Source organism: Tachysurus fulvidraco, chromosome 16 (assembly GCF_022655615.1).
Source record: "Tachysurus fulvidraco isolate hzauxx_2018 chromosome 16, HZAU_PFXX_2.0, whole genome shotgun sequence".
NCBI lineage: Eukaryota > Metazoa > Chordata > Actinopteri > Siluriformes > Bagridae > Tachysurus > Tachysurus fulvidraco.
The window spans coordinates 10,416,522-10,443,062 of NC_062533.1; the positions used below are offsets into that span (position 1 = coordinate 10,416,522).

General features: G+C 36.8%; 1 protein-coding gene across 1 annotated transcript; it reads right to left on the reverse strand.

Moving 5' to 3' along the window:
• Nucleotides 1-2,498: 2,498 nt before the first annotated feature.
• On the reverse strand, nt 2,499-11,742 carry thbs1b (thrombospondin 1b). The gene is made up of 23 exons (XM_027166306.2): nt 11,526-11,742; nt 11,333-11,416; nt 10,294-10,853; nt 10,113-10,188; nt 9,794-9,880; nt 9,549-9,658; nt 9,304-9,429; nt 8,923-9,019; nt 8,131-8,304; nt 7,858-8,034; nt 7,595-7,768; nt 7,379-7,506; nt 7,143-7,295; nt 6,844-7,062; nt 6,647-6,754; nt 6,252-6,411; nt 6,044-6,162; nt 5,252-5,486; nt 4,918-5,145; nt 4,565-4,836; nt 4,375-4,472; nt 4,091-4,230; nt 2,499-3,997 (listed from the first exon to the last, which is right to left on the reverse strand). Exons 2-23 carry the CDS (start codon nt 11,394-11,396, stop codon nt 3,990-3,992), a joined length of 3,513 nt encoding a protein of 1,170 aa, XP_027022107.1. The 5' UTR covers nt 11,397-11,416; nt 11,526-11,742; the 3' UTR covers nt 2,499-3,989.
• Nucleotides 11,743-26,541: the final 14,799 nt, after the last annotated feature.

The following is a 26,541-nucleotide window of genomic DNA, read 5'->3' on the forward strand; positions in this document are numbered from 1 at the left end:
AAGTTTATGCATTAGTATTTCTTTAATGCTTTTGTTTGGATTTTACAACGGTATCAAGGGAATAAATGCATTGACTCTAAAGGTATAGGCCATTTTACAACCACATGTTACAACCATTTACACCCAATTGTGTGTCCACCAGGAGCTTCTAAAAATCAATACATCAATTTCAAAAATCCTCCAGGCTGTTTAAAGCGATGGTCAAATTGGTGTATGTACTTTTGACAAGAGTGCATTAAAGCTGAAATTAAGCTGCCTTGAATTGTTTGTCTGATATGAACAATGCAGTTTGACTACACTATATGGTCAAAAGTATGTGTACACCTGACCATATGTGGGTTTCCTTAAACAATTGTGAAAATCTGGAAACATGCAGTTGCATAGAATGGCATTGTTGGCTTGAGAATTAAGATTTCTGTTCACTAAAATCTACAACAAAGTGGCCCAAACTTGTCCATGTGCACAAAGGGAGGTCCATAAAGGTACTTGTGTGGAAGAACTTATGTAACCTGCACAAAAACCCTGAGGGAAGCCATCACCTAAAGTCAGGGACTTGAGTAAGGAGGGAGACAATGGTCTACATACATTAGAACCAGAACCAGTGGAATATACCATCTGTTCACCATGAAGGATTTTGTTGTCTCTGTGATCGGCGAAACATGACTGACTATGTGAATTATCTAATAATAGCCTGAAATGGTAAATAGTTTCCTTTAACATATGCAGTATTTAGTCTGTTTGAATCAAACCTTGGTGTGTTTATTTCATCAGGATGTTTCTTTGGACTAATGTAAACTTAGTCAGGTATGGAAAAGATGTGTGGGAGGTGTTCTCTACTTCCATGTGTACCTTAGTGTGGTCTGATTGCACTATTGTGGATAGAATACGGTTTAATCCAACTCTTTCTCTGGAAGTAATTGAAACATGCTGTGTTATGGATAGCAGATATTTTTTTTAACTGAACAAAGCTGACTAAAGATGATAAATCAGTACCGGAAAATAAACTTAAAGTGCCACAGCAGTACACTGTACCTTGGATTAAACTATGTATTAAACACTATGGAAATTTTATATTATATAAATATAGAAATAATTTGGATGGTTTTGATGTGTCTGCCATATATCATGCTTGTACTAGGACTGCCTGCGGAGTAATTCATCCCAAAGAGAACGAAACAAGTGAATTTCTTAACATATGTTGTACTTAAGCCTTTATTTTATATTCCACATTAATAGACCATAATCACTTTGGTAGGCATACACAGTGGGTTCATGTTGATTTGATCATTTACCCAGGCATCTGTGTGGATTTGTACTTGTTCAAGGAGCACTACATATTTTGGACTTGGACTTCTGAGTAAATACAAAACGACTTTAGGATTTCATAGAGACAGAAATGGGTCTTTGGCCACACATTCAACATGTACCCCAAAAGCAAGGTTTATGTATTTCAGCATTTTTTTACAGTTTAAAATAGATGTGTGTGAAGAATCATATAGTGAAAAATCTTTAGCTACCTGACTATAACACCCACATGTCCCCAGTCTGTTGTCACAAAGTTGTAAACTAGAAACAATTTATTTACTATGTTTTTGTTTGATATAGAATTGAGACTTCTCTCCAGTGGAACTAAGATGTCCATACCTTTATGAAAATGCCCCTGTGCTAAAAGTGAGGTAGGTACATAAAGACCTGGACTGAAGGCTGAGGTGGAAGAGCTCTAGTAGCCTGACCATTGCCCTGACCTTGACCTCATTTAACACCATTGAGCTGAATCGGAACACCCACTTAGCACCAGGCCTTTTGTGCCCTTGAGGCTCTTGTGCCCTTGAGGCTGAATGCATTTTCCAGATTTGCGTTTGGAATCTGTTATAATTTAAACTTTTAGAATTCTAAGATATTATCCAGTTATTCATGAATTAGCATCTGCAGTCAACTAGTAACTACAATTTGCTAATAAAAAATGTATGTACTTACAAGATCGAGGAATGTATTCTAATGATTTTATCAACTACTGTATGTTAAAATAAAGCTGAAGAAACTGTGAATACAGACTTTGTAAGTTTTTAAATATATTTATTTTTCTGCAGTACATATCAAAATATTTGCTATAGATAAAAATAGCATTTTATTGTACACCTAAGTAAAAATGTTTACAGTCAAGCATTGCTAATTTTACACAAAAAATGTCAAAACGGTAACAAACAGAACATCCTCACGTCAGTGTGCAAACATTTATACAGTTGGAAATTGCCCTGAGGCTGCATTCCATGATAAATTATTTAAATAGCATTTATACACACACACGCACACTCACACTCACACTCACACTCACACACACACACACACACACACACACACACACACACACACATGTACACATGCACATACATGCGTTCTCATATGAAACACAGTCTTACAGACAACAAACAATTTACAATAATTTATCTGTTTAAAAAGTACTAGACAATTGAAGCACTAAAATGGACAAACAAAAATGAAACAAAACACTTTATTTTTGTTTATTAAGTGAATCAGATGCTGTATTCTTCTTGTGGAGGAATGTAATACTATTTACAGCTTGTGCTACAGAAACAATAGCTGACCAAGTTGCTTTCTTCAACACAATAAAAGTACTAATAGATTTAAATTGGTTCAATTTTAGGACTGTGTTGAGGTAAAAGTTGTACATTGTGTTGTACATTTAAGTTTTCCTTAATCTCTCTTTTTCCAAGGCAAAAGGCACACATGTAAAACTCTCCTTTTGGGATCTATGAATGTGGTCAGATAAGGCATAATGGAGTGTGTGGTCAGATAGCTATAGCCAGTGACACTACAATATTTATATTGTATATATTTTTGAATTTGTCTATATATTATACTATTATAATTGATAAATAAGTTACATTGATTGTAGCTTTTACATACAATACATTAGAATATCCAATAGGTTAGAATTTCCTCACCAAACAACCACAACCTTTACCTATTAATAAACCTATGAATAATGTGGATTCCATGGTCCATCATCCCAGCTCCAACTCATACTTTGCAAGTGCTTTTCTTAAAACAATTGTAAAGAGGCCTTTATTTTATATGCTCCCTGTAGATGACTGTGTCATTTACAATTCCATCTTAATGGTTTGGTTTTAAAATGTTACTACAAAAATTACTGGTGACTCAGTCTAAGCCTAAAACATAGCTTCCTTCTGTGTTCAAATGTTTGGTCAATATCTGGTCTCACCCTGAGAAAACCATGGTTATGGACTTAGTTCTCTATGTCCACTGATGTCAGAAATTACCTAAAATTTTATTTGAGCTACTGCTAAGTGATTTCAATTATGCTGGCTTAACTTAATTTGAGGGTATTGGTGTATAAGTTAGACTTTTTTTGTTTTGTTTTGACTGTTAAGCACAATTAAAATCTTTGAACCTTGATTTTGATATTTTCCACACATCAACATTATAAATGCCATTACATCCACTTGGTAAAGTCTTGCTAATTAGTAGCATGATAAACTCTCCATACCCTGTTTAAAGTCTTTTCGATGTTGTCATTGTCAATAGATCTTCAATAAATTACAATACTAGGGCAAATATATGAGAATTAAAGCCTAATGATTGGTCTCATCTTTTAATATCCATTGGGGGAATAAAAAATAATGCAGCGAGAGAAGGTACTCAAGTGCATATATGTATGCAGGGAGCAATTCCTGCACAGATCTGAATGAGTTTTCAGAATCAATCAATCCAAGCATTTGGGGGCTTTTTCTGCTCTACCTGGTCTTGGTGGAGGGGTCCTGAATCCCCAGTCAGCTCTGTTAGCTCTGTCCAAACCAGCATTGGTTACCATAAATCCACTTCTTGCCCCACCAGAGTGCATTAGACAAAAAAATGTAGTGGAAAATCTGTCCCTGGACTTTGCATGGAATACATATTCGTAATTATAGAGAAAGGTGCCTTCTTCCAAAAACGTCCTGCTTGTGCAATTATGCATCTGTGGGGAAAACAGTAGACAAGGTCAAATAAATGTCTAACATATAATTAATGCATGAAAAACTGGTTGTTTTAACAATATATTTGTCCATACCTCTGCATTCATATTTAAGATCTGAGAAGTATACCATCTCTTGTGAGAAGACAAAAAGACCTAGCCGTCCACCTGCATATGTTTTGTCATAAATTCTTCCAGAATCTGCCATGATCTTCTTTCCTTCGTACATAACAACCCTGCATTTTTGAAAGGAAAAACTTTTTTGTTGGCATACAGAAATATGCAAATAGTTGTACAGAAACATTTGCAAGACATTTTGGGAGACAAAATTCACTTTAAACAATGTTTGAAGGGAACTGTTCAAATCCATTAAACAGTACCTTATGTGTCCTGTTCTTGGTCTGTGATTCAGGTGCCATCTGTAAGCAGTAAAGTCTTTCCAACCAACATTCTTAGGGTCATGCCACAGAGTGCGCACCTACAGCAAAAATAAGCAATAAAACAATAAATCCATGCTCCTGTAATGCCTTACAGTCATATTCAACGTGGCACCTTGGCGACATAGATTACCTGTCCAGGAGTATCCCCAGTGTGCCAAAGGGCATTCCTTAGGTGTTCACCTGGTCCTGTAGTTGAGTTAACCACTTTGATTGACAGCCCTGAGTAACCCTGTGCCTTGGTGGGTGTGCTGGACCAGTAGGTCTGAGTTATTTGTTTCCACATCACCACATAGAAGCGGGAGCTGGACTGGTAACCAAACACAAATCCTGCATAGTCATCATCTCTCTCTGTATTGATGAAAAAGGTCCCACTGAAGTCCACTGAGTTAAACTCATCAAATCCTGAAGAACACACAATAAATTGGTCAGATGATTTCTTAATTAGTGATACTTATCTATTAAGGTCCTGAGGTTGTAGCATACCAACAGCAATGCCTGGGTCACAGTTAACTGTCTGAACCAACTCTTTCCCTTGGTGACGGACTACCCAGTTAGGATCAATTTGGGAAGTGCCCTTGGGATCCAGAGGCACCATCTGGAATTTGCGGAAGTCAGTCTCACTGATGTCAAAGTTCTCTGGGCACACATCATAGATGTCTAGAACATTGTCCTGGTCAAAGTCATCCTTACAAGCATCACCACGTCCATCACCTAGACAAAAAAGTAGTTTATTAGAAGAATCAAATGTACAAATGGGAAGGCAGAAATGTTTTTGGGAAGACAAGAGTAATTCAGCTTTACATTTCACAAGACTTACCATCAGTGTCCAGCTGATCTGGGTTAAAAACTAGCCTACAGTTATCTTTTTCATCTGGGATGCCATCATTGTCATCATCATAATCACAAGCATCTCCTTTGCCATCTTTGTCATGGTCAGCTTGGTTAGCATTTGGAATATAAGGGCAGTTGTCCAAGTTGTTTTGATGACCATCTTCGTCAATGTCCTGATTGCTGTCACATTTATCTCCTACAAGGTCAGAGTCTGTATCAAGCTGTGGATCAAGCATAATAACAAAGTGTTAAAATTAACTAGGCTAGTCTACCCAACCCTTATGATAATCCCAATTTAAACCTTAGATTTGCCCATACTTTTATATCTGATAAGCCACAATGTGTATCTTAATAGGTCTCTCGAATTCTCTGAAGTCCCTGAACCTAGGCAGACCACACTCATACTGTTTCACGGGCATACATTCCTCCCTCTCATTTAACCATGGCACAGGTGTGATCCTCTGGGATTTAATACCAACAGGGCATATATAAACCCACTAGCAAAATCATTCCCCCATACCCTCCCTGCATACCATTTGGACTTGTTCAGTGTTATTGATTTCACTTGAAAAACCTCAATTCTGTGTTATTGTATTGTGTGTCCCAAAGGTAAAGAAGATCTATTCAGCCTTACATATTGTGATGAAGCAACCGTGCTGCTCTGCAGCTACCTTTTACACTTTTATGGTAAAGGCAATTAGGTTAGGATGAACATCAGATGAATCATTGTGAATTATTGAGAAGAAAAGCAGCATCGGTTGCTTTCTCTGTTGCATACCTGGTCAGGATTGTGCTCCAGGGGGCAGTTATCACACTGGTCACCAACACCATCCATATCAGTATCTTTCTGATCCACATTGTACAGATAAGGACAGTTATCCTTTTCATTCAGAATACCTGAGGAAACAGGTCAACACTATAAAACCTGGATTTTATACCATGTTAAAAGAGTTGTTCAATTTAACTTGGTCAAGTAACCTTCGTACCATCTCCATCAATGTCCACAGCACATGCATCCCCTTCACCGTTATTGTCTGTGTCAGTTTGGTCAGGGTTGCTATTGTATGGGCAGTTGTCACAGCGGTCACCAACATCATCTCGGTCATAGTCATACTGTCTTGGATTGAAAACGAATGGGCAATTGTCCTGTTTTTAAAAAGAAATGAACATAAAGGCAATATGGTTAAGCGGACAATGGGTTTTTATAACTGTGCAGGTCTGTAAAATTTTAACAAGACAAATTGTAATATTGAATTAACTGGATAAACTGCTAGTGTTTTATGTGGTACCACATTATCGAAGTTTGAGGTTTGACTCTGAAAAAAAGCAACATTTACTTTATATTGCCAGCATTTGAAATATTAAAACTAATGAATGTTACCCTGTCATCGGGAATGCCATCATCATCATCATCGTCATCACAAGCATCACCAATTCCATCCTTGTCATAGTCCTCTTGACCAGAATTTGGAAGGTTTGGGCAGTTGTCCTATAGTCAATGAAGTGTCAATAAAATGTCAATAAAGGCCACTGTTATTGTATTTTCATTTTTTAAATATTCCAGAAGATTTCCCTAACCTTCTTGCAGTGATAGGTAGCATTCTCCACACACACAAGGTCAGCATTTGGCCAACCATCCAGATCTGTGTCCTCTCCACAGATGTGTCCATTCCCAGCATAGCCGGGCTTGCACTCACAGCGGAACATGGGGTCTGCAAAATGACCCAGGTAGTTGCAGCGGGCGTTCTTATTGCAGTCATGGCTTCCATCAAGGCAGGGATTACGAGGTGTGCACAACTGCAAATAGGGCAGGTCAAAGGGCCATTCTATATGAAGATATTTCTGTGACTATATAATACACTAGATTTGCTACTTACCTGTTTCTTTGAAGCGGCATCCTCCACTCCACGTCCAAATGGCTGTGGACCACTGTAGCGTGAAGGACATGGCAGGCAGTTGTAGCCAGGTACTGTATTTTCACATCTGTGGACGCCATTAAATACGAAGCAAGCATCCGGAACCTCCTTACACTGTTAAAAGAAGATTAGTTGTTTTTCTAAAAAGCCTCATTTGTTTTACATTACAGAATGATGCTTTAGTGAAAGTTTTTCACCTCATCAATGTCTTTACAGTTAATGCCATTGCCAGTGTAACCTGCTGGGCATTTTCCACATTTCCAAGACCCATCTGGAAAACTTGTACACTGAGCTCCAGCAAAGCAAGGATTGGACAGACATCCATCTAAGAAATAAGAATTAAAGGAGATGTTTATTTACATTTACAAAGATGCTTCTATGTAAATGAGCATACAAATACCATTTTGACTCACCAATAGGGCATGCATTTTTGTTGCACAGCTGAGTTCCCTTTCCATCACCAACACAGTCTTTTCCACCGTACTTGGGTGGTGGACTATTGCAAAGACGTTTTCTATTTTGGACACCGCCTCCACAGGTTACTGAACAGGTATCCCAAGGTGACCATGGCCCCCAACCTCCACTGACTAAACAAATAGATGGTTTCATTAAACAAGCAATATTAAACCATATTTGCCTGTTAGGTTACTCGAAACTGTTTGTTTAGCATACTTACTTGGGCATGGTGACTTCTCACATTTTTCAGTCTGTCTGCCTTGACCCTGACACTCTCTTCCTCCCATCTGGGGAGTAGGTGAGTTACAGAGACGAATGCGTGTGATAACTCCAGATCCACAGGTAACAGAGCAAGATGACCATGGTGACCAGTGGCTCCAGTTGCCATCTTGCTTAACTGATGATATGATCATAAATAAGAGTGAAAGAGCGATAGATATTTTCTACACTTTTAGTAAAATAAATGCTTTATCATTGTTGGAACACAACTCACAGCGCTTGTCACACTCCTGAAGGTAACATTCTCTCGTTTGCACAGATGTGCCCTCACAGATGTTATTGATGCGGTCACAGGAGCGGCCACGCTGCTGAGTACCCCTTCCACAGGACACAGAACAATGAGTCCATTCAGACCAGGGGGACCAGCCATCCTCAGCAGAGTCATTGGCTTTTGAGAGAGAGGAAAGGGAGACAATAGAGCTATTCCCTTTTTCTAAAGCAGCATAGAGGAGAAAACCTTTTTTTTTAATTCAGGTCTCTAATGGATTCAATTCAGCCTAGGCTTCTCAAGACAGACTTGTCCTGGGAATGCTGGCACGAAGCACACTCCTGGTCTGTCATGCAAAAGGTAGTTACATAGTCAAGAAATATCTTTGAATGTTCTTCCAAGATGGTAAATGGAATTTATAAATATAATTGTCAGCATTAAAATTTGCTAAACTTGGGACAAATGTGTTTTGTTCCAGACATTTATTATATCCAGGCGTCCTGATCCATTGATGTAAAGTAAAAAGATTTTCATATCCCTTAACCAGTTCAGGGCATTACAACATTTAGAGACACAAATAACTAAATTAAATTAATTCCTTTACCAACATTTTGTGATTACATCTAACATAAGCATATGTCATATTCTATTTTCCTTCCTCACCACTGTCTACAAAAAAAATACAAAAAAGGATGTGTATAATTAGATCATTTTTTTTAAAAACATATATTCAGTTATAAATAATACCTATTTATTAGAACTGTAAAATTGTTTAATAATTTTTTTAAGTATCCTTACGAGTTCCACATCGGGGGCAGCATTCACCATCAGGAACGGTTGCATTGGCACAAGGAAGCAGGGGACAAGAAATCTTACGGCACACCGTCGCTGAGTTCTGCAATTGTCATACACACTTCCTTAACAACTAAAGGCATTTGAGTCATTGAGTCAAACTAAATTAGACTATTTGAACATATGCAAGGAAAATTTTGACGATTTGAGAACTACAAAATGTAAATGTAATGCAAAGAAAAAAAAAGAAAATCTTAAGACATAGGCTTGGCAATGTGGCGTTGGTAAAGTCTCTAAACAACCCTATACTGTATCTCTGTGTGGGGTTGTGTATAGACAATGTATAAGATGTGGTCATTTTTCATAGGGGTGTGCCTATTTGCTTACTTGGCAAGTACATTCAGTGCAGTCATCCACTGTCCATTCTTCCTTGTTTTTATGCACTATGCCATTATGGATACAGACACCAGCCCGGATAATTATGTTTCCACCAAGCTCATTGTTTTCATTTGTCTAGGAAACAAAGCAGAATTACTTTCTTATCTTACTGAGTAGATATCACTCTAATATGTGATAATGAGGTAAAAAGATTTATCCAAAAATAAAATAAACAAATAAACACAACTTCTTACCACTTTGCGGAGCTTGTTGGTCAGATCTTTGACCATTACACCAAGGGTCTTTAGTTCCTTAAACATGCTGGTCATTTCGTCACAGGTATAGCCACAAATCAACTGCAAATCTGTTATCAGTGAAACATACAGTTAGAGCCACAGGCTTAAAAAGTACTGTAGGGCTCCAAGCTTAAAGACATGCTGGAATATTCCTTTTTACTGATTTGCACAGATGTTCTTTCAAAAACTTTTACTTTATTTACCTTTTGTTTTGTGACCAGTAAAATCAGTCCTGATAGCTGGGCTGGATCCATTAACTGGATTATGTAGAGTTATAATGTCAGAAACAGCTGGAACAGAGTAATGTTTCAGTTAATTTAATTTCACATATAATGTTAATGTATAAGAAGTTATGACTCAGCATCGATAAAGTCTCCAGAAGTAGTATTTACTTAAAGATACACACGAGTATGTAGTTTCAATTTTGTTCATTTTTATGTCCTGCACTTGCCCTTGCGACAGTTTAGCAAGAAACGCGCGCATTAAGGCAGTGCTGATTTGTGCAGAGATCACTAGACTTACAGTTTTGACATCCTTTATTTCTCAGTATTGCATCCAGCGTAGTTCCAAAAACGAATCGGACGTTTTGGAGCACACCCTGAAAAAAGCAAGGAAGGACAGTTGTAAGCAAAAGTAAGCAGGCAGGTGAATAGACAAACCTTGAATAAACATATCTAGTGAACCTCTTGGGGTCATGCATTACCATGAATCTGTCATTAACGGCTCCCTTGCCTATCCTCAGGTCGGCGACGCTTGGTGTCTCAGGAGTGAGCACGTTGTGGATAGACGCGTCCAGCTCGGCGTTGTTGATCTCCTCACATCCAACATAGACGTGCACCCTGTCCTCTTGCACGAAGAGCGTAATGTTCTTCCATTGGCCCGTGGCCAGTTCCGCTTCCTCAATAGACACCACTTGCTGCTTGTTTTCCGTGGCGAAAACGATGTCCAGCGTGTTGGCTTTGCCATTAGAGACCACCTCGAGCAGGGTGCCGGAGCCGTCGCGCTTCTCCACGGTGAACAGGGAGCCCCTGGTGCGCCGCGCCTGCTTGAAGTTGACCAAGAATAAGAAGCCGCGCTCCGCCTGCACCGAGTCCACCAGGTCGCGGAAATCACTTTCGGGCACCGGCGGGATCAAGTCCGGGTTCAGGATCTTGTAGGCGGGACTGTAAGGGTCGTCGCCCTTCACGAGCATGACCCCGTGGTTCTTCTTAGGCACTTGAACGAGCTCAAACAGATCGTAAACGCTGTTGTCGTCTCTGCTTTCTAGATGGAACAGTCAAATAGCAGACGATGAGTGACTGCATTGTTCATCATTTACATTTACAGCATTTGGCAGACTCTCTTATCCAGAGCGATGTACAGAAGTACTTAAGTCTCTATCATGTGATACATTATTTCTGGTTCACTAGGTTACAGCCTTGAGATACCGTGAGTCTAAAAGACTGTTCAAAGTTTTTTTTGAATCATCATCATCATCATCATCATCATTACTGCTACTATAATAATAACAATAATAATAATAATAATAATAATAATAATAATAATAATAATAACAATAATAATAACAACAATAATAGTTATCATTATTGTTATTGTTATTATTATTATTATTATTATTATTATTATTATTACTACAAATTGTACGTATGCGAAGTCTGCTATGTTTTTGTATTCCCCCCAATAACGACTAAAATCATTAGTCATTTGGTTATTTATCCTCGACGACGTTGTTAATCACTCACCTGCCTCCCTTGCGCTCTCGCAGCTCCAAAGCATCACTAATAAAAATATTCCTGTTAGCTTCATGGCAGAGTCTCTTCTTGTTCCTGTGGGCAGCATAAACTTAAGGTAAATCATCGAAATGATATATTATCTTGTTTATTATCTGTTGTAAGCAATTCTTCAAACATTTGCCTAAGCAAGGGCAAATCGTACCTGTTTTCTTGTCAAATAATAAGAAATAAGTATAGTCCAACAACTCTGGTAATTCCGATTATAGTACTTTTAAATAGGCTGCTTTCCCGAACACTTTCCCTCTTGTTAAGCAGCTCAAACTCTATTGCCGGAGAGGACAAAGTGCTATTTAAATAGTTTCATGACATTCCTGCGAGCGCGTCTCTTCCAATCAGAGGCTCGGAGGTCCGCTTACCTCACAGAGCGCAGCGCCGTCTGGAACGCGCTCAGAGGAAAGGAGAGACGCGCCACATTCCTGCAAACCCACAACGGAAACAAACGGCTAAGTCCAATACCTCAAAATGTGGTGGGCTTCTGAATTGTACGACGCTGTCATTTGCCACAGGTTATCATATAGGTGATATTGACAACCAATTAACGGTGCGCAGTTTAGGAACAGAACCCACATCTCTCCGCTAGAGGCCCTTAGAGGATATATTCTAGGAAAATCTACACTTATATTCAAATCTAATATGTCTAAAAGGCTTATGGGATGCTATTATTTGCCTCCTAATTCTAGCTTTCAAGCCCCCTTTTTAATCAGAAAACCTTTCTCTCATATGGTTTGTAAATAGAAGCTTTGTAAATAGAAGCACGAACCAAATCAGATAATAAGATAATAAGATTGTAGAAATATACAATATCTCATCTGAGCATGACACAATCAAATGTTATGTTTCAACAAGTATCTTTTACATAAAGAACATTTATGATATATGTGTTACCGGATATGTTATATACATGTATACATATATATTAAATATGTATTTATGTATGTAAGGTATCATTATACGTTATACATGGTGTAATTAACAGTCTGAGGAAATCAGTTTGTTTGTAAGTGAAAACTTTTGATCTCAAGCTCAGTGGAATCATCATGCTTCATTTCAGTCAGTTAAAGATGAATCTCATAAATTCTAATTGAAAGTTGTAATCAATTCAGTCATCTCAAGCTATTGTGTAATAGTGATGTGTTTCCCAGAGCTTAGATCTGTTCTTATTGCTGCTTTCATATCTCAGAAGTATTATAAAATGGGACCAGGTTAATGTTGGTCAAAATGTTGTTTAGACTATAAGATGATATGTTAGACATATGGTGGGAAATCAAATATTTGTTTTGGCCATTATGATGAACTGCTTTAGTTTTGTTAAATGAATATCATTGGCTGAATTTGTTTTAATAGATGAAGGATTTCTGTTGGATCTCCAGCCAAGGCTCTAGTCTGACTCTCCTGCCTGTGCGTATTGTACAGTCGTTGACTGTCAGAAATGTGATGTTAAACTGAATACCAGGCATGGAGACTGGTTGCTCAGTAGATGATATTTATCTTACTGTTGCATCAATGACTCAAAGCTATAGTACTTTGATGCAATTCAGATGTTCATCTAAAACATTTAGTTTTATTCCAATGCTTTAAATGACCCCATACTTAATTTCAGGTGCTTGTAATTCATACTCCTGTTTAATGCAGTGACTTTCACATTATCAAAAAAGTCTATAGAAGACTGAAAATGTGATATCATGGTGGTCAGTTCGATTGGCTCACTTGTGCTAACAGCATATCATTGGAATTGTATTGTGGAGAAGGTCAAGGGATTGACCCTTGCCTTAGAGACCTCGAGGGATAGATGTTTGCTGTAACTTAAGATTTGGCGGTTGCTGGGTCATTCACAAGCCATTCCTGCCATTTACATTTTCTTCTAAAGTGATGGCCTATTGTAGACACATGCACAGCTTGTTAAGCACCAACGTCAGAGTGTTCTTTATACAGAGCTATTGCTTACATTTTGTCAAAAGTGTAAATAAAAATATCAGTAGCTAATTCTTTAGTGACAGGGTGGCACAGCAGGTAATGCTTGTAGCCCCAGGGTCTAGGATTCAAACCTAAGCTCAGGTTACTGTTTTCTCTGCGTATTACCCTTGGCGACTCAGGTTTCCTTGCACCTTAAAAAAATAGGTTGGCAACAAATCTGTGGTCACCACATCCAAATAAATTTCATCTAATTTAAATTTATACTATACAATGGAAGAAGATAAGGGGTTTGAGTGCAAAATGGCAATTTCCTGCTGACACACAAAAATGAGCTATTCTTTAAGTGTGGGCATAAACAAGAGCTACAATATTTTCCTCACCATAGACAAGCTAATTCACGACACCATATTCCATAAAACAGCAATACAAAAAATAGGTTTATTACTCACAAAGAATAAATTAGCTCACTGGCTGAGGTTAATGTCTCACCGAGCCAGTTCTTTCCTTACAGTTATTACCAATACTTACCTGATTTTGATCCACCCTGGCAATGCAATCTGGAGGACAAAAACCTGGTTAATTAAAACTTGGTGCTTTCACACTGCAGCAACACAAAGTATCTTTTGTCCTACCTCCCAATCGTTTCCTATGGTGATGGGCAAAATTCCTGTGCAGGAGAATGTGGGTGCAAGAGCAGCACAAAGCAGGTGAAAAAGGTTTCACACTTACGGTTATAGTCAAGCTAGTCAAGTCAGTGTACTGTAAGATAGAACAGACAGCAGTGTAGTAGAATTTTATTACAGCATCCCATTAACTGAATGTCACTTTTTAAATTCAGTCAATTAACTCCAAAAGTATGACCCCCTATCATGAAAAAGGTGGAAAATAACATAACTGATTAAAACATTTATTTCACTGATCAAACACACATAATGTAGATAATATAAAAAAAATTGGAATTTAAAAACATTAAAGAAACAAATTTGAAAATTTAGAACGAGCCTGTTTTAACCTTTGTTTCACTTTACCAAAGATAACTCAACATGCACTTTAATCCTGAAAACAAAACCTGCATAATGTGTAGAATAACACCTTCCTAAAGCAGCCAAAGGACCAAAAAGGAAGCATGAATTGAACTGTAATAGACTGCCTTCCCATACAGGATGTATTTTCACCTTGTGTCCAGTGTTCCTGATACGGGCATTGGATTCACCACAACCTTGGCCATTAAAAAGTGATTAGTATAGATGAGTGAAAAATATTTAGGTGGGCTTTCTTGCTAAGCACAATCTTTATCTGAAATTTAAAACATATATACCTTATGTTTAGATTTATAAACCATTTCTAGGATTTTATTAAAAACAGCCCATATTCATCCAATCTTATAGAAATTTGTTTTGTTACCTGTACTTGTACCTGTACCGTGGATACCTGACCACTATTACTGGCTCATATTGTATTATGTCTAGGAACAGAGGTTGAGAATCCTTACAAAATACACCCTGCTTTGATCTGATCTGTAAGCAGCTCTGTCATTTTTATCAAAGTTGCATGATTCAAACACTAAAGCCATGCAATATAATCATTATACATTCATTGTAAGTACTCCTTGTTGTACTACCTCACCAACATGCCCCATTATGCATTTTTACTAACAAATAAAGATGAAATTCTGGACATTTTGTTCTTCTCCTACAGGTCTGGGGCATACTGGTGGAATTTCCCAGGTGTGTGAAAAAAACACCTAGTAGTCATCCAATAAAGCATGCCTGTGGTCGTTCTAAGCAATGATAATATCCACCATGCCTTGATTGCCCCAGGTGCATCTGCTTTAGTAATGGGCTGGAACAGCTTTCGCCACCAGAACCCTGATTTTGCCATCAGATGGGAGTGGTTGAATCTTGCAAGCTTCTGCATCTTGTTTACTTCACATAACTGTTTGTACTGAGGAATGCATTGAGAGGCAAGCACAAATTTCTCACGAAAAGCATGGAAGATGACTGCAGAGCAACTTCAATCTTTATAGGCCACACAGGTTGAATTAGAGTCTTTCACAGGTAGTAAATTTCAAAGAGAACAAAAGAAGACACTCCACCCATCTCAGCCTTGAAGCTTGAAGATCACACATGTTCTGAAAGTCTTCTAAAAATTCAGTGGAATCCACGATTCTATTCATTCAGATCCATTAATGCAGATTTTGTTCTTGAGTTCATTCATTAATGGCTGATATACATTTAATCCTTTTTAGTCATACAATTTTGATTTGACCACTAATTAGTTTTGCCTGTCAGCATGGTGGGTGAATCAGTGTTAAGCCTTCCATTTTTTAACAACCTCTTTTCCTTTCCTCATACAGCCTCACCATGAGGCTGTTTTGTTTTAGCATTGTTTAGGGTATGAAGTCTGATGAAAAATCTTCGTACATCCAAACTGTCTGATTGTGTTCCCAACAGGTTTATAGCAGTGACCACCTGTTCAGGTGTTGCTGTTATACACTCCTTCAGCCTTTAATACCAGAGGAGCATAATGTACCAGACATTAACTGGTATGCCAGGACAACAAGCAAAGAAAAATATATGCCCGAACATTGTTAAAAGTATTTCAATTATTATCTATGAGTTAGTTTTGTTTTTGTTCTACTATGTGACTAGAAGGAAATTCTGCAATTACTGGCTTTAAAATTAAGTGATATACTGTAGCGTGGAAAACACTGCTTTAGTCTTTAATATCAGTACAAGACCATACACAATCACAAACATGTTGATATTCAGTGATTGCACATGATCTTGGTTTACATAACAATTTTTTATGTTTATTTCTGATCCCTCTGTGAAAATAGTTACCAAGGAAGCCACAGCTGGACAGAGCATTTTAAGGTAGTCTGACATGTGCTGACTAACAGCTTGTAGTCAGTGTAGTAATCGGTTCATTGGAACTCACTATTGCCAGAACTGGAATTTTACGGAGCGAACACTGACGTCCAGAGTGATACAAAAAAGTAAAACATGCTAAACTCCAAATGAATAACTGTATAATAGGCCAATAATATGACAATATTCACATATGGCTGTAAGTTTTACATTTACTTATTTGGTGATGCTTTTATGCATTGTGAAAATTGTGACAGCTTACAACTTGAGCAGATGAAGGTCCTAACCTTGGCAGCTTGACTGTACTGGGGTTGAAACCTTGATAATTCTGATAGAGAATTCAAATCATTAACCACTGTGACACCCCACTTTTTAAAAAAAAATTTTTTTTACTTTTTTTAATGAATGTTGTGCCAATATAGTGCGGTGAGTGAAAAATAAGTACTTGTGTGTGAATGACATGTTGCCTAGTAGTCATGCCGCATTAATGGCCATAATGGGGTTGCTAGTTCACAGTTTAAGACATAGTTAAGGATGTGGGAGTATGCATATGGAAGTTTGGAAAGACAATTCATGTAGTGATCAAATGTAATATTAACACAGCGGTCCATTGTGATAAAGTTTCACCACTGGTGTGTCTAAGCATGTATTGAAAATAAGTATTTAATGAAACAGGTTGGTCTTTATTATATTTACTATGCATGCACCTGTTGTACCCAACATCCTCAGTTAATCATCCTGACTGAATCAATCAATCATTATGTAATTAGTTCACAAGTAATTGTTTATCATATACAGTATACTCTCCAGACTAAGGGAAGCATTCCAGAGCCATGACCCTTGGGGAAATAATTAAAAAATATACTTTATGTTGGTTAATCTCTTGGAGTCTTAGCCCATAATGGTTGTCCATTTGTCCATAATGGGTAGTTTTACTTAAAAGTAGACTTGACATTATCATGCTCCTGGCAAACTGATTAGCTTTGTGCTTCTGGTCACTTATCGCATTGCTGGCTCGCCCAGATAAGTGGAAACATGTGTAGGTTTTCTAGGAGCACACAATGCCCCAAGTCGTCATTCCTTCGAGTTTTAAACATCTGGCCCCTGTTGTCACTGATCTTATCATTTTTGACTCAATGGAAGTTTTGATACTTATTATGTCAGCTGAAACAGCTCTCAACTATCTTTTTAACAATACAGTGTTCTCTCCTTTCAATCCTTTCAATAAAATGGAGTTATACTCTTTCAGCAGCCCTTACATGTTTCAGTAGCTACTTTTATCTTGAGCTCTGCAGAAAGATAGTACTTCCTATGAGCCTATGAGCTCTGCAGTATTTAGTGGATATCGGACCCTTTCCTGACATATTTCCTATGTGTGTGTGTATATATATATATATATATATATATATATATATATATATATATATATATATATATATATATATATATATAATTATGCATACATGAAAAAAAATCAAATGACAGTATTTAGTGTGACCTCCCTTGGCACTTTATTTCACTCTATTAGCAGTGTGATTGGGGGTGTTATCATGCTGAAAAATGTAAACAATTTCCAATCAGACACTTTCTAGAAATAATGGCATGGTGAAATAAAACCTGTGTATACTTTTCAACATTCAGGATCCCATCGATTCAGAAAATATTGCCAAAACCACTGGCAGAAATGCAACTGCAAATCAAGACAGACCCTCCACCATGTTTCAGTGTAAGCCACAGGCACTCATTCTTTTGTCTCTCTCCAACTTTTCTTCTTCCTACCTATTGTCGATAAACTTTTCTAACTGATATTCGACACCACATAATATTCTTTTCTACTGATCTTCATTCAGTTCTTTGTGGGCTTTAGCATATCGTAGCCTTTTCTCCATGTAGTTTCTTGGATGTATAAGGATCAACTTGGCATCCAGATGAATGTGCCAGATGCTGAGCCAGGTCCTCGCTTGAATACCAGATCCTTATTTCCCATTTAGTGTGGCATTGCTGATGTAAAATTATAATTATGTGTCTCTCAAATTCTCTGATCTGTGGCATTTTGAATGGTTGGTCTTATTAACAAACTCATTCAACATGTGTATGCAATGCTCAAGTCTGTCTTTTTTGTCTGTCTGTCTGTCTGTCTGTCTGTCTGTCTGTCTGTCTGTCTGTCTATCCATCCAGCCATCCATCCATCCATTTTTTTGTCAATCAGCAAGCTGTGAAGTGGAATTTTCAGTTTTGGCGTCAGTTTGGTGTTTCATGACGTTAGGCATTCCTTCACAAAAATAAGCAGCGTTAAAAAGCTGTGACCTTGGTAAACATGAACAGCCTGTCCATATTTGTTGAATACAAAGGTCACCTGCCTTTGGAACATTCTCCGCATTGTTTGGTTCTGAAGTAAAAAAACCTAGGAAATAGATGTAATAAAATGTTCTGTACCTGTTCACAAGTGTCAATGGAATGTGGACTAAATTTTGTGTCCTCCTTGTGATTGTGATGGATTTTATTTTCAGTGTTTACGCTAACCGGTTGTTTATTAAAAGGGATAAAGATATGAAGATCTGTCTTCAATAAAGATTTGGCCTACTGTATGTGGCCTGCTTTTCAGTGTATTTCAGGCCTGAGACATCATTAAGTTAAAAGAAATGAAAAATAAGAGTTTGAATTCTAATCCATATTTCAAATTCCTCTGTAGTGTCATGTTTACATTTTGCTTTAATATCTGGATGATGATATGGAGCATTTTGTTATTGTGCATGCCTGTCATTAATTGACCTTAGCATTAATAGAGAAAATGTATGATGTGTTCAATTTAGTTTTTTTCCTTTGTGCTCATAAAAGTTACAGATCCATTTAAAGCTTATAGGCGGGAAGTGGTGGAGTATTGTAACATTCCATGGAAATTCTCTGACACAGTTCTGGTTTGCATAGACCCGCATGTCAGTGAGTCAGATTTTAGGATTCAACAATTTTGAGACATTTTTCTTCTGAAGGCTCTAAAATAAATCTGAGGTATGCCACGAACTCAGCATACACAAGGACACTGACCAGATACCATCATACAACCATAACAATCTGTAAAGATATTAAAAAGAAGTAACACATAAATTTATCCTGCTTTTCAAAACAGCTTGAGCAGGTAGAGTTTTTGTTATTTGGACAGACCAATGTCTCCAGTGCTTTTGGATTCATTACAAATAAGAAGTTAAGTGTGTTCTTAATTGGAAAATGGCTTTAGCAGTGTAAAGACATTTTCAGTATCACTATTTTCACTGCTTAGATTTGAATATCATTTGCCTTTGATTAGGGATGACTAGGATTCCTCACCAGCTGTTTTCTAGTTAATTTGTTTAGAGTGTTAGCATTCATAAACTATGAGTAATGGAATCTTGCTTGTCTGTCTCTGATATACAGAAGCTACTGTTGATGCCATTGCTAAGGGTTACCATTGCTTAGGACATAACATAGTGAGAGGCTTGAAATGATGGAGACATTCTGGAGGCGACAGAAAGGTCACACAGTAACTGCAGATAAAAGACATCTTAATGATATATTTAAATGATATAATTATCTCCATTTTCAAACAATATTAATGTTGTTATAGGTAACGATAGCAAGTGTTGGGTTTATCTCTGGTTAAATGACTGTTTATTTGTCAGGGAGCATATACAATAAATTTTCTGATATGAGTAGCAGAGTAAATCTAGCTAAATTACATCTGCAGTCCCTAGGCAGGTAAACAGAGACAAATACACAATAATAAAACTACTACTTGCTTAAACGTTAAACAGTCATGACAATCGAAATTCCTTGGAAACTTCTACCCCTGCCAAATCACCACCATTACAAAACACACACATACACACACAGTAACAGCCATCTCTCCATATACACAGATTATGTAGAGAATAAATAAAAATTATAGGTTATGAGAGGGTACAAATGGTTACTATATCCAGCTTATGAATACATGCTCATTTATTTAATGTTATTAAATAAATTGCTTCTGTATTTGTCAAATAAATAAATAAATAAATAAATTGTCAATAAATTTAAGCATGACCAACAGAGAATATTCTCTCTGGTTTTAATCCTCTTATGAAGAACGGAGATACACTGTGGAAGAGCAACTATATACAGTAATGAACTTGTACAGTAAACTTCCACTTATCGTACATTTGCTAAACTTTAGAACCCACAACATAAATAGTGAACCTACCCGAACAGAATTTTTTCTTTTATTCTCCATAGTTATGTCACTGTCAACACTTCCTGGGCAAATATTAGATCCACTTTGAAGTCTATTATTACTCATAATCACTTCCTCAAGGCACTCATGACCTGTCTTGGTGTTCTGAGAAGTTTTCAGCTTCTTTTTCTGATATATTGTTGATCATGTTTGTTTTTCATGTGAAAAGAATCTTGCCACAGGATTACAAGGTTTGATAAAATCTGAAGATTCTTGGCAGAAAATGCTGCCCCCTGAACATAGAGAATAATGAGCTGTGAATCTTACAGAAGGCTTCACGTTTGCTCTTTAGGTATACACCTTTCAGTATGTCCTTTGTGAGAGCCGGCACTCTTTCACCAGGTTCATTACAGAAATTTGGAAGAAAAGACTGCCGTTCAGCCCACTGCAATCCAAAGCACAGCTGGAGCATTGTGTAAGTCCATGAGGGGTCTTCCTGAGGATTAAACTACACATAGGTGCACATTTAAGCGATTAATCCTGGCATACCATTGTCTGCTTTTTAGAATTTCTGTGTTATCTGCATCTGCATAAAAGCTGTATGTTTGCTCATTCCTATTTTAACATAAAGGGTAATAATATAGAACGCTGTATACTATGTAGAGCAAAAGTGAACTATATAGGTAAAGTTTGTAACGGGGTGAGAGAGAGAGTGAATTGCTAGTAGATTAATAGAAAGATGAATGGAGAGAGTGTGTGACATACTGTAGAAGAAGAAGCTTTTATTTTGTCACATGTATATTATAGCACAGAGAAATTCTTTCTTTGCATATCCCAACCTTGGGGTTAGAGCACAGGGTCAGCCATGATACAGCACCTCTGGATCAGAGAGGGTTAAGAGCCTTGCTTAAGGGCCCAGCAGTGGCAGGGACTTGAACCCCGATCCTCTGACCAACAACGCAGAGCCTTGATACAGATATAGCAGAGTTAGAGTTTTAGTTACACTTATATTAACAGAAAGAGAGGAAGAGAAGAGAGGTTTCAGGCACGCAGGTGTGTGTGAAAATTGACAGTTTGAATTATGAACATTCCGAGCCAGGCTCTGAACGTTCCCTCAAGTTAAAAAAAATATTGCTTGATAAGGCATAAGTACTGTAAATTTTCTGATTTTGGTGAATTTAGCTTGAAAACGGTTTAGAAATTATAACATTTAATGTAAGTTACTGGGACTGACTTTATTAGGAAAAGCATAATTCTTTGAAGCCACATAATGTCAGAACAGGCTGAAGGTCTGTGGAGAGTTTGACACATCAGCCCAAATTCTTCCATACGTGTTACAATACCTGTACTCCTGCTCAGTCATGCAACTCTCTTTAGAGTTCACACAGAATGCAGAAAACAAAAAACATCCAGTAAAGGGCAGTTGTGCAGGTGGAAATGCCTTGTTGATTAGAAAGGTCAGAGAAATGACCAGACTGGATTGAGCTCACAAGAAGGCTGCTGTAACTCAAATGCCTACTTTTTACAACCATGAAGATTTGCATTTGCATTTGCATTTGCATCAACGTAAATTCAACCACATTTCTCTGTTAGAACTATAATATGTTGGTGTTTATGTTTATTAAGATTTTTTTCAGATTAATAAATAAGGAAGAATTAATAACAAGAAGAGTTTTTGCATCTTACTTCCTACAGTTAGCAAGACAAGTGCAGCTTCTAAAGTCAGCTTCTGTATTGTTCTTAAGCCTGTTGTGGATTTTAACTGACCCTCTTGCCTTCTGTCTTAATGATCTGTATGAGCATTTCCATATGTGGCAGAGTTGCAGAAGGTTAGAGTACAGCCATATTTTGTGTTCCAGCAGATTTCCAGTAAGTTCATCTATTTATTCCAGTACAGGTCCATAAACCGGTAGTCATGCATTATGAGGTCTCAAGATGACATCACAGACTTAATACCAACAGGCCAACCTTATTGCAGTCACCGTACATTTTGACTCAGCAAGTGACCAAGTAACACGAAACAACATTAATTTCAACATTCCATAGACTGAATTTAATGATTGCTCATCATAAATCCTTTTTATTTTTCCATAAAGAAAAAAATTGATTTGTCAATTTTAGAAATTCTGCAACATAATTTGTAAGCATTAGGCAATCTGAAAGCAAACCAAATGCATAAAAAACATGAATGTATGTGTAAAAATATGTAGAAAACAATTCCTAAACAATAAACCCTGAAGAAAGAACAAGCAAAAAATTGATGCCACCCATTCTGGAATAAACATTGCACATAGAACAACAATGATTGGTGACTGGTAGATTTGTACACAAGTTGGATAGGCATCATTTTTCAACTCTTATGCAAAGGATAAACACATTATTTATGCTTTGTAAATGTGCAATATCAGCCATAAGCTAGAATTTGACATGCTACCTTAATAAACTATTAACTATGAAATTTATGCTAGTCTAACCTGGAATTAGCAAAGAAACCTAGCCTACTTAGATAACTTTTGCTTACAACAGCATATTAAATCATCATTCGGATAAAACATCAGGCATAGACTCAGGTAGGTTCCTGGTAGGAATGCTAAACAAAATTTATCCTTTTGTCCTTCTCATTGTGTAACCTCCTAACAGAGCTTTAGACTGAAGGTATTCTTAGTCTGTGACCTAATAAACATAAATCAGTGTAGTCACTGATGGAGAATTCATTAAAATGAAATGAAATGTAAATGAATCTATGCTCATCTTCAAGTTCAACATTGCAGTCTTGTAATACTATATTGTACTGCATTAAAGGCTATGCCCATTGATGGCCATATGGCCATATGGCCAAATTAAATGGATGTTAATTATACATCATTATCATTGGCTAGAAATGATATTATACATCATTATTATTGGCTAGAAAACAGAACAGGAGATTTAGATATTTATAATAGTTTCTTTAACAGTTTTAATAAAAAAAATTAAATAAAAACTTAAGTACAGTAATACCTTGAGATACGAGTTTAATTCGTTCTGTGACTTTGCTCGTATCTCAAATTGCTCATATCTCAAAACAATTTTCCCCGTTTAAATTAATTGAAATCCCATTAATCCGTTCCAGCTCGCAAAATCCCACTCCTGTTGTTTTGTTTGTGTTTTGAATATGAAAAATGTACAGTACCTGTATAGTAATGAAGTACAGTTATTTAAGTAATTTCTAGCCCACCCAATAGACAAAGATATGGGAATTTATTGAAGGATAACTAACTGAAAGAAGCTGGAGCTTTATGAGTAGTCTTTCTACTGAAATGCTTCATAATTCAGTTGATGGAGAAAGTGCAAAGCCGTGCAAACACACAAGGATTTGTCATTTCTAAAGTTTTAAACATATGCCCACAAATATGCATAGTTTAACTTTTTACATGGTTGTGAACAGCCTGTCTCATTAAACCAAAAGACAGCCCATTCCCAGTAGCTTTCATTAGCAGGCATTACTATGTGGAAAGACCTCTGTGGAATGACATGGCACTCAGTCTTCTCATTCTGTGTAATTAATTCTGTGGGATGGACAAATGTGTTACTACTGCTGCCAGTTTCAGATCAAGCATGTAAAAACTAGTCATTTTTAGAATGATATTAATCTTATATTCAATCACTTCTAGCATTCACATTGTGTTCATTATACATCTAACCTGTAAGTTTGTAATTGTGATGCTTAGGCAAAATTTGACTGAGCTGTATTTAAGCAGTTTCACTTTTGATAAGACTCAGGTCCTAGTTTTATGTTCTTGGGTTCTTGGAAAAGTGCATCATTAACATTTGTGTGGATTTTTCTAGGATACCCTTTAGCGGAATGTGTCTTCTTTGGCACACAGTTCCCTAATTAATGAAAGGTTTTTTTTATGACTGTAGTTTGTTACCAAGAACATACCCTCCTTTTTGTGTTGCATCTGACCTTGTCAAGAAAGTACACCACATGGCTTTTTTCCATGTGCTCATGCTTAAATAACAATGGTTGCCCAAGGCTTCTCCATTAGACTCATTACAAACATTATAGTCTATTTTTGAAGCCCCTTTCAATAAATTAAATCCGTGATCACTGTGGTTCATGTGGGGTAACTGACTTGGCCAGAGAAGAACATTCCACTTTTTGGTGCTGAGAAACTTCAGGGTCAAAGTTTGCATCAGTAATATATTTTGGAGTCTCTGCCTTACTACAAGATAATGTGATGGCAAATGAGTTTTAAAATGCTGAAACAAACATTTAAGGTGAATTCAAAGTTTATCCTGTGTCTACTGTCAGAAGCCTACTCATCAAAAAAAAGGGATTTCCACTGACCATTCTGTACAGTATTTAACAATTGTATATTCTGAATCAAATGGGTTTTTCCTCTCATTTTCCTCTCCACTATTCATAAAACTACATCATAGGAATCATGGCTTTCTCTCAAGCACTTGTTTTTACATGATGGAAACCTTTGTGACTGAATGTGGTCTTTGTTAATATTTCATAACTTGATTGTTTGAATTTATTATTGATATGGTGTACATTTGGTTTATTGTTATTTCTTTACTTCGTACTTATTCTAAAAGACAATTGAATAAAACGTGTTTTGTATTATACATATTTGTATCTATTTCAGATTTCAAATAAAATATATTTTTTTCTTTGATATACAGTAAATTTAAAGTTCTTGTGTGAATTCATCAAATATATTTGCTATTGTTTGATAATAATAATAATAATAACAATAACAACAATAATAATTATTATTATTGTTGTTATTATTATTATTATTATTATTATTATTATTATTATTATTATTATTATTATTATTATTATTATTATTTGAGTCACTGTGATGTAATTTTTTGTAATTGACTTGCACTGTATAATAAGTTAAAAACCAGAACTGGCATAACTGCAACCTATAATAAGTTTCTATGCCACAATCAACACAAACACATGACTGTTAGCTCGCCTGTGCATGAGATGCTGACGCAAAATAACAGAGTATTATGGTTTGTAATTATCGCTCTAGGATGATACTGCAGTCTATCTTTCAGCAGGCAATAAGCAGTGTCATACATATCACTTATCTTGTAGGTCAATGCCACTTGCAGACACTGATAGCTGGAAATAATTCTCCTGACTCACTTTCCAAGGAAAACAAGGAAGGATATGTGGGGGGGGGGGGGGGGGGGGGGGGGGGGGGGGGGGGGGGGGGGCAAGGGACAGTGGAGATACGATGAGAACATGTAGTATGGTAGAAGAATACAGTAAATACCAGGTTGTGAAGGATGACTTTAAACACACTTATGTATTTTTTTAAATCTTTCTTATTGCTATTATTATGTAGAATTAAGTAATGAGTATAACACTCATGCTGGCCATTTGTCTGCTTTCCTTGAGCTCCCTTGGTGCTTCTGGCTCCAGGTTCATTTTTTTATTGTTGAATGTTTTTTTTTTTCAGGTTGATGAGAGGATGTAGACAGAGACATTCGGTTAAAACAAGCAATGCATGAAATATAGCCTTCCTCGATTTCGCAAAAATATTTTGTTTTTTTCACATATTATTCAATGTCTTGTCTTCTCAAAGAAAATGCGTCATACCTGTTTTGATCATATTCAGCATGTGCTTATTTTGCCAATGGTCCTGAATGGTGCCATTTTCCCCAAAATCATAATTTCCATATTGAATTTAATGGTACAGGAAGTCTTAATATTGTCATATAAATCCAATATTTTGTGTGTAAGGCTTCATAATTATTGAAATAGCTCAGGTAGTGAGTGAAAACACTTTGTTGTCTAGGTTATTTTTTTGTTTATAGTCCTGCACTAGGGACTCACATGGGTCATGTTTGTATGGGTATCAGTAGGATTTATGGCACAAAAGCTGGCTAGGCCTCTTCTGTCTTTGATCCCAAACCATGACACATAGGTGCCAGCAAAACTGTTTAAACCACACCATTTTAGCTTCTGTCTATCAGATTACAGTGAAGTGGAATAATCATCATCATCATCTGTGTTTGTGTGTAGATTTATTTATTTTTTATAGACATTGCTTATTTTTGTGAAGGAATGTCTAACATCATGAAAGCCAAAACTGAAAATTCCAATTCATAGCTTGCTGAGTGACAAAAACCCAAAGATAGATAGATAAATAGACAGACAGACAGACAGACAGACAGACAGA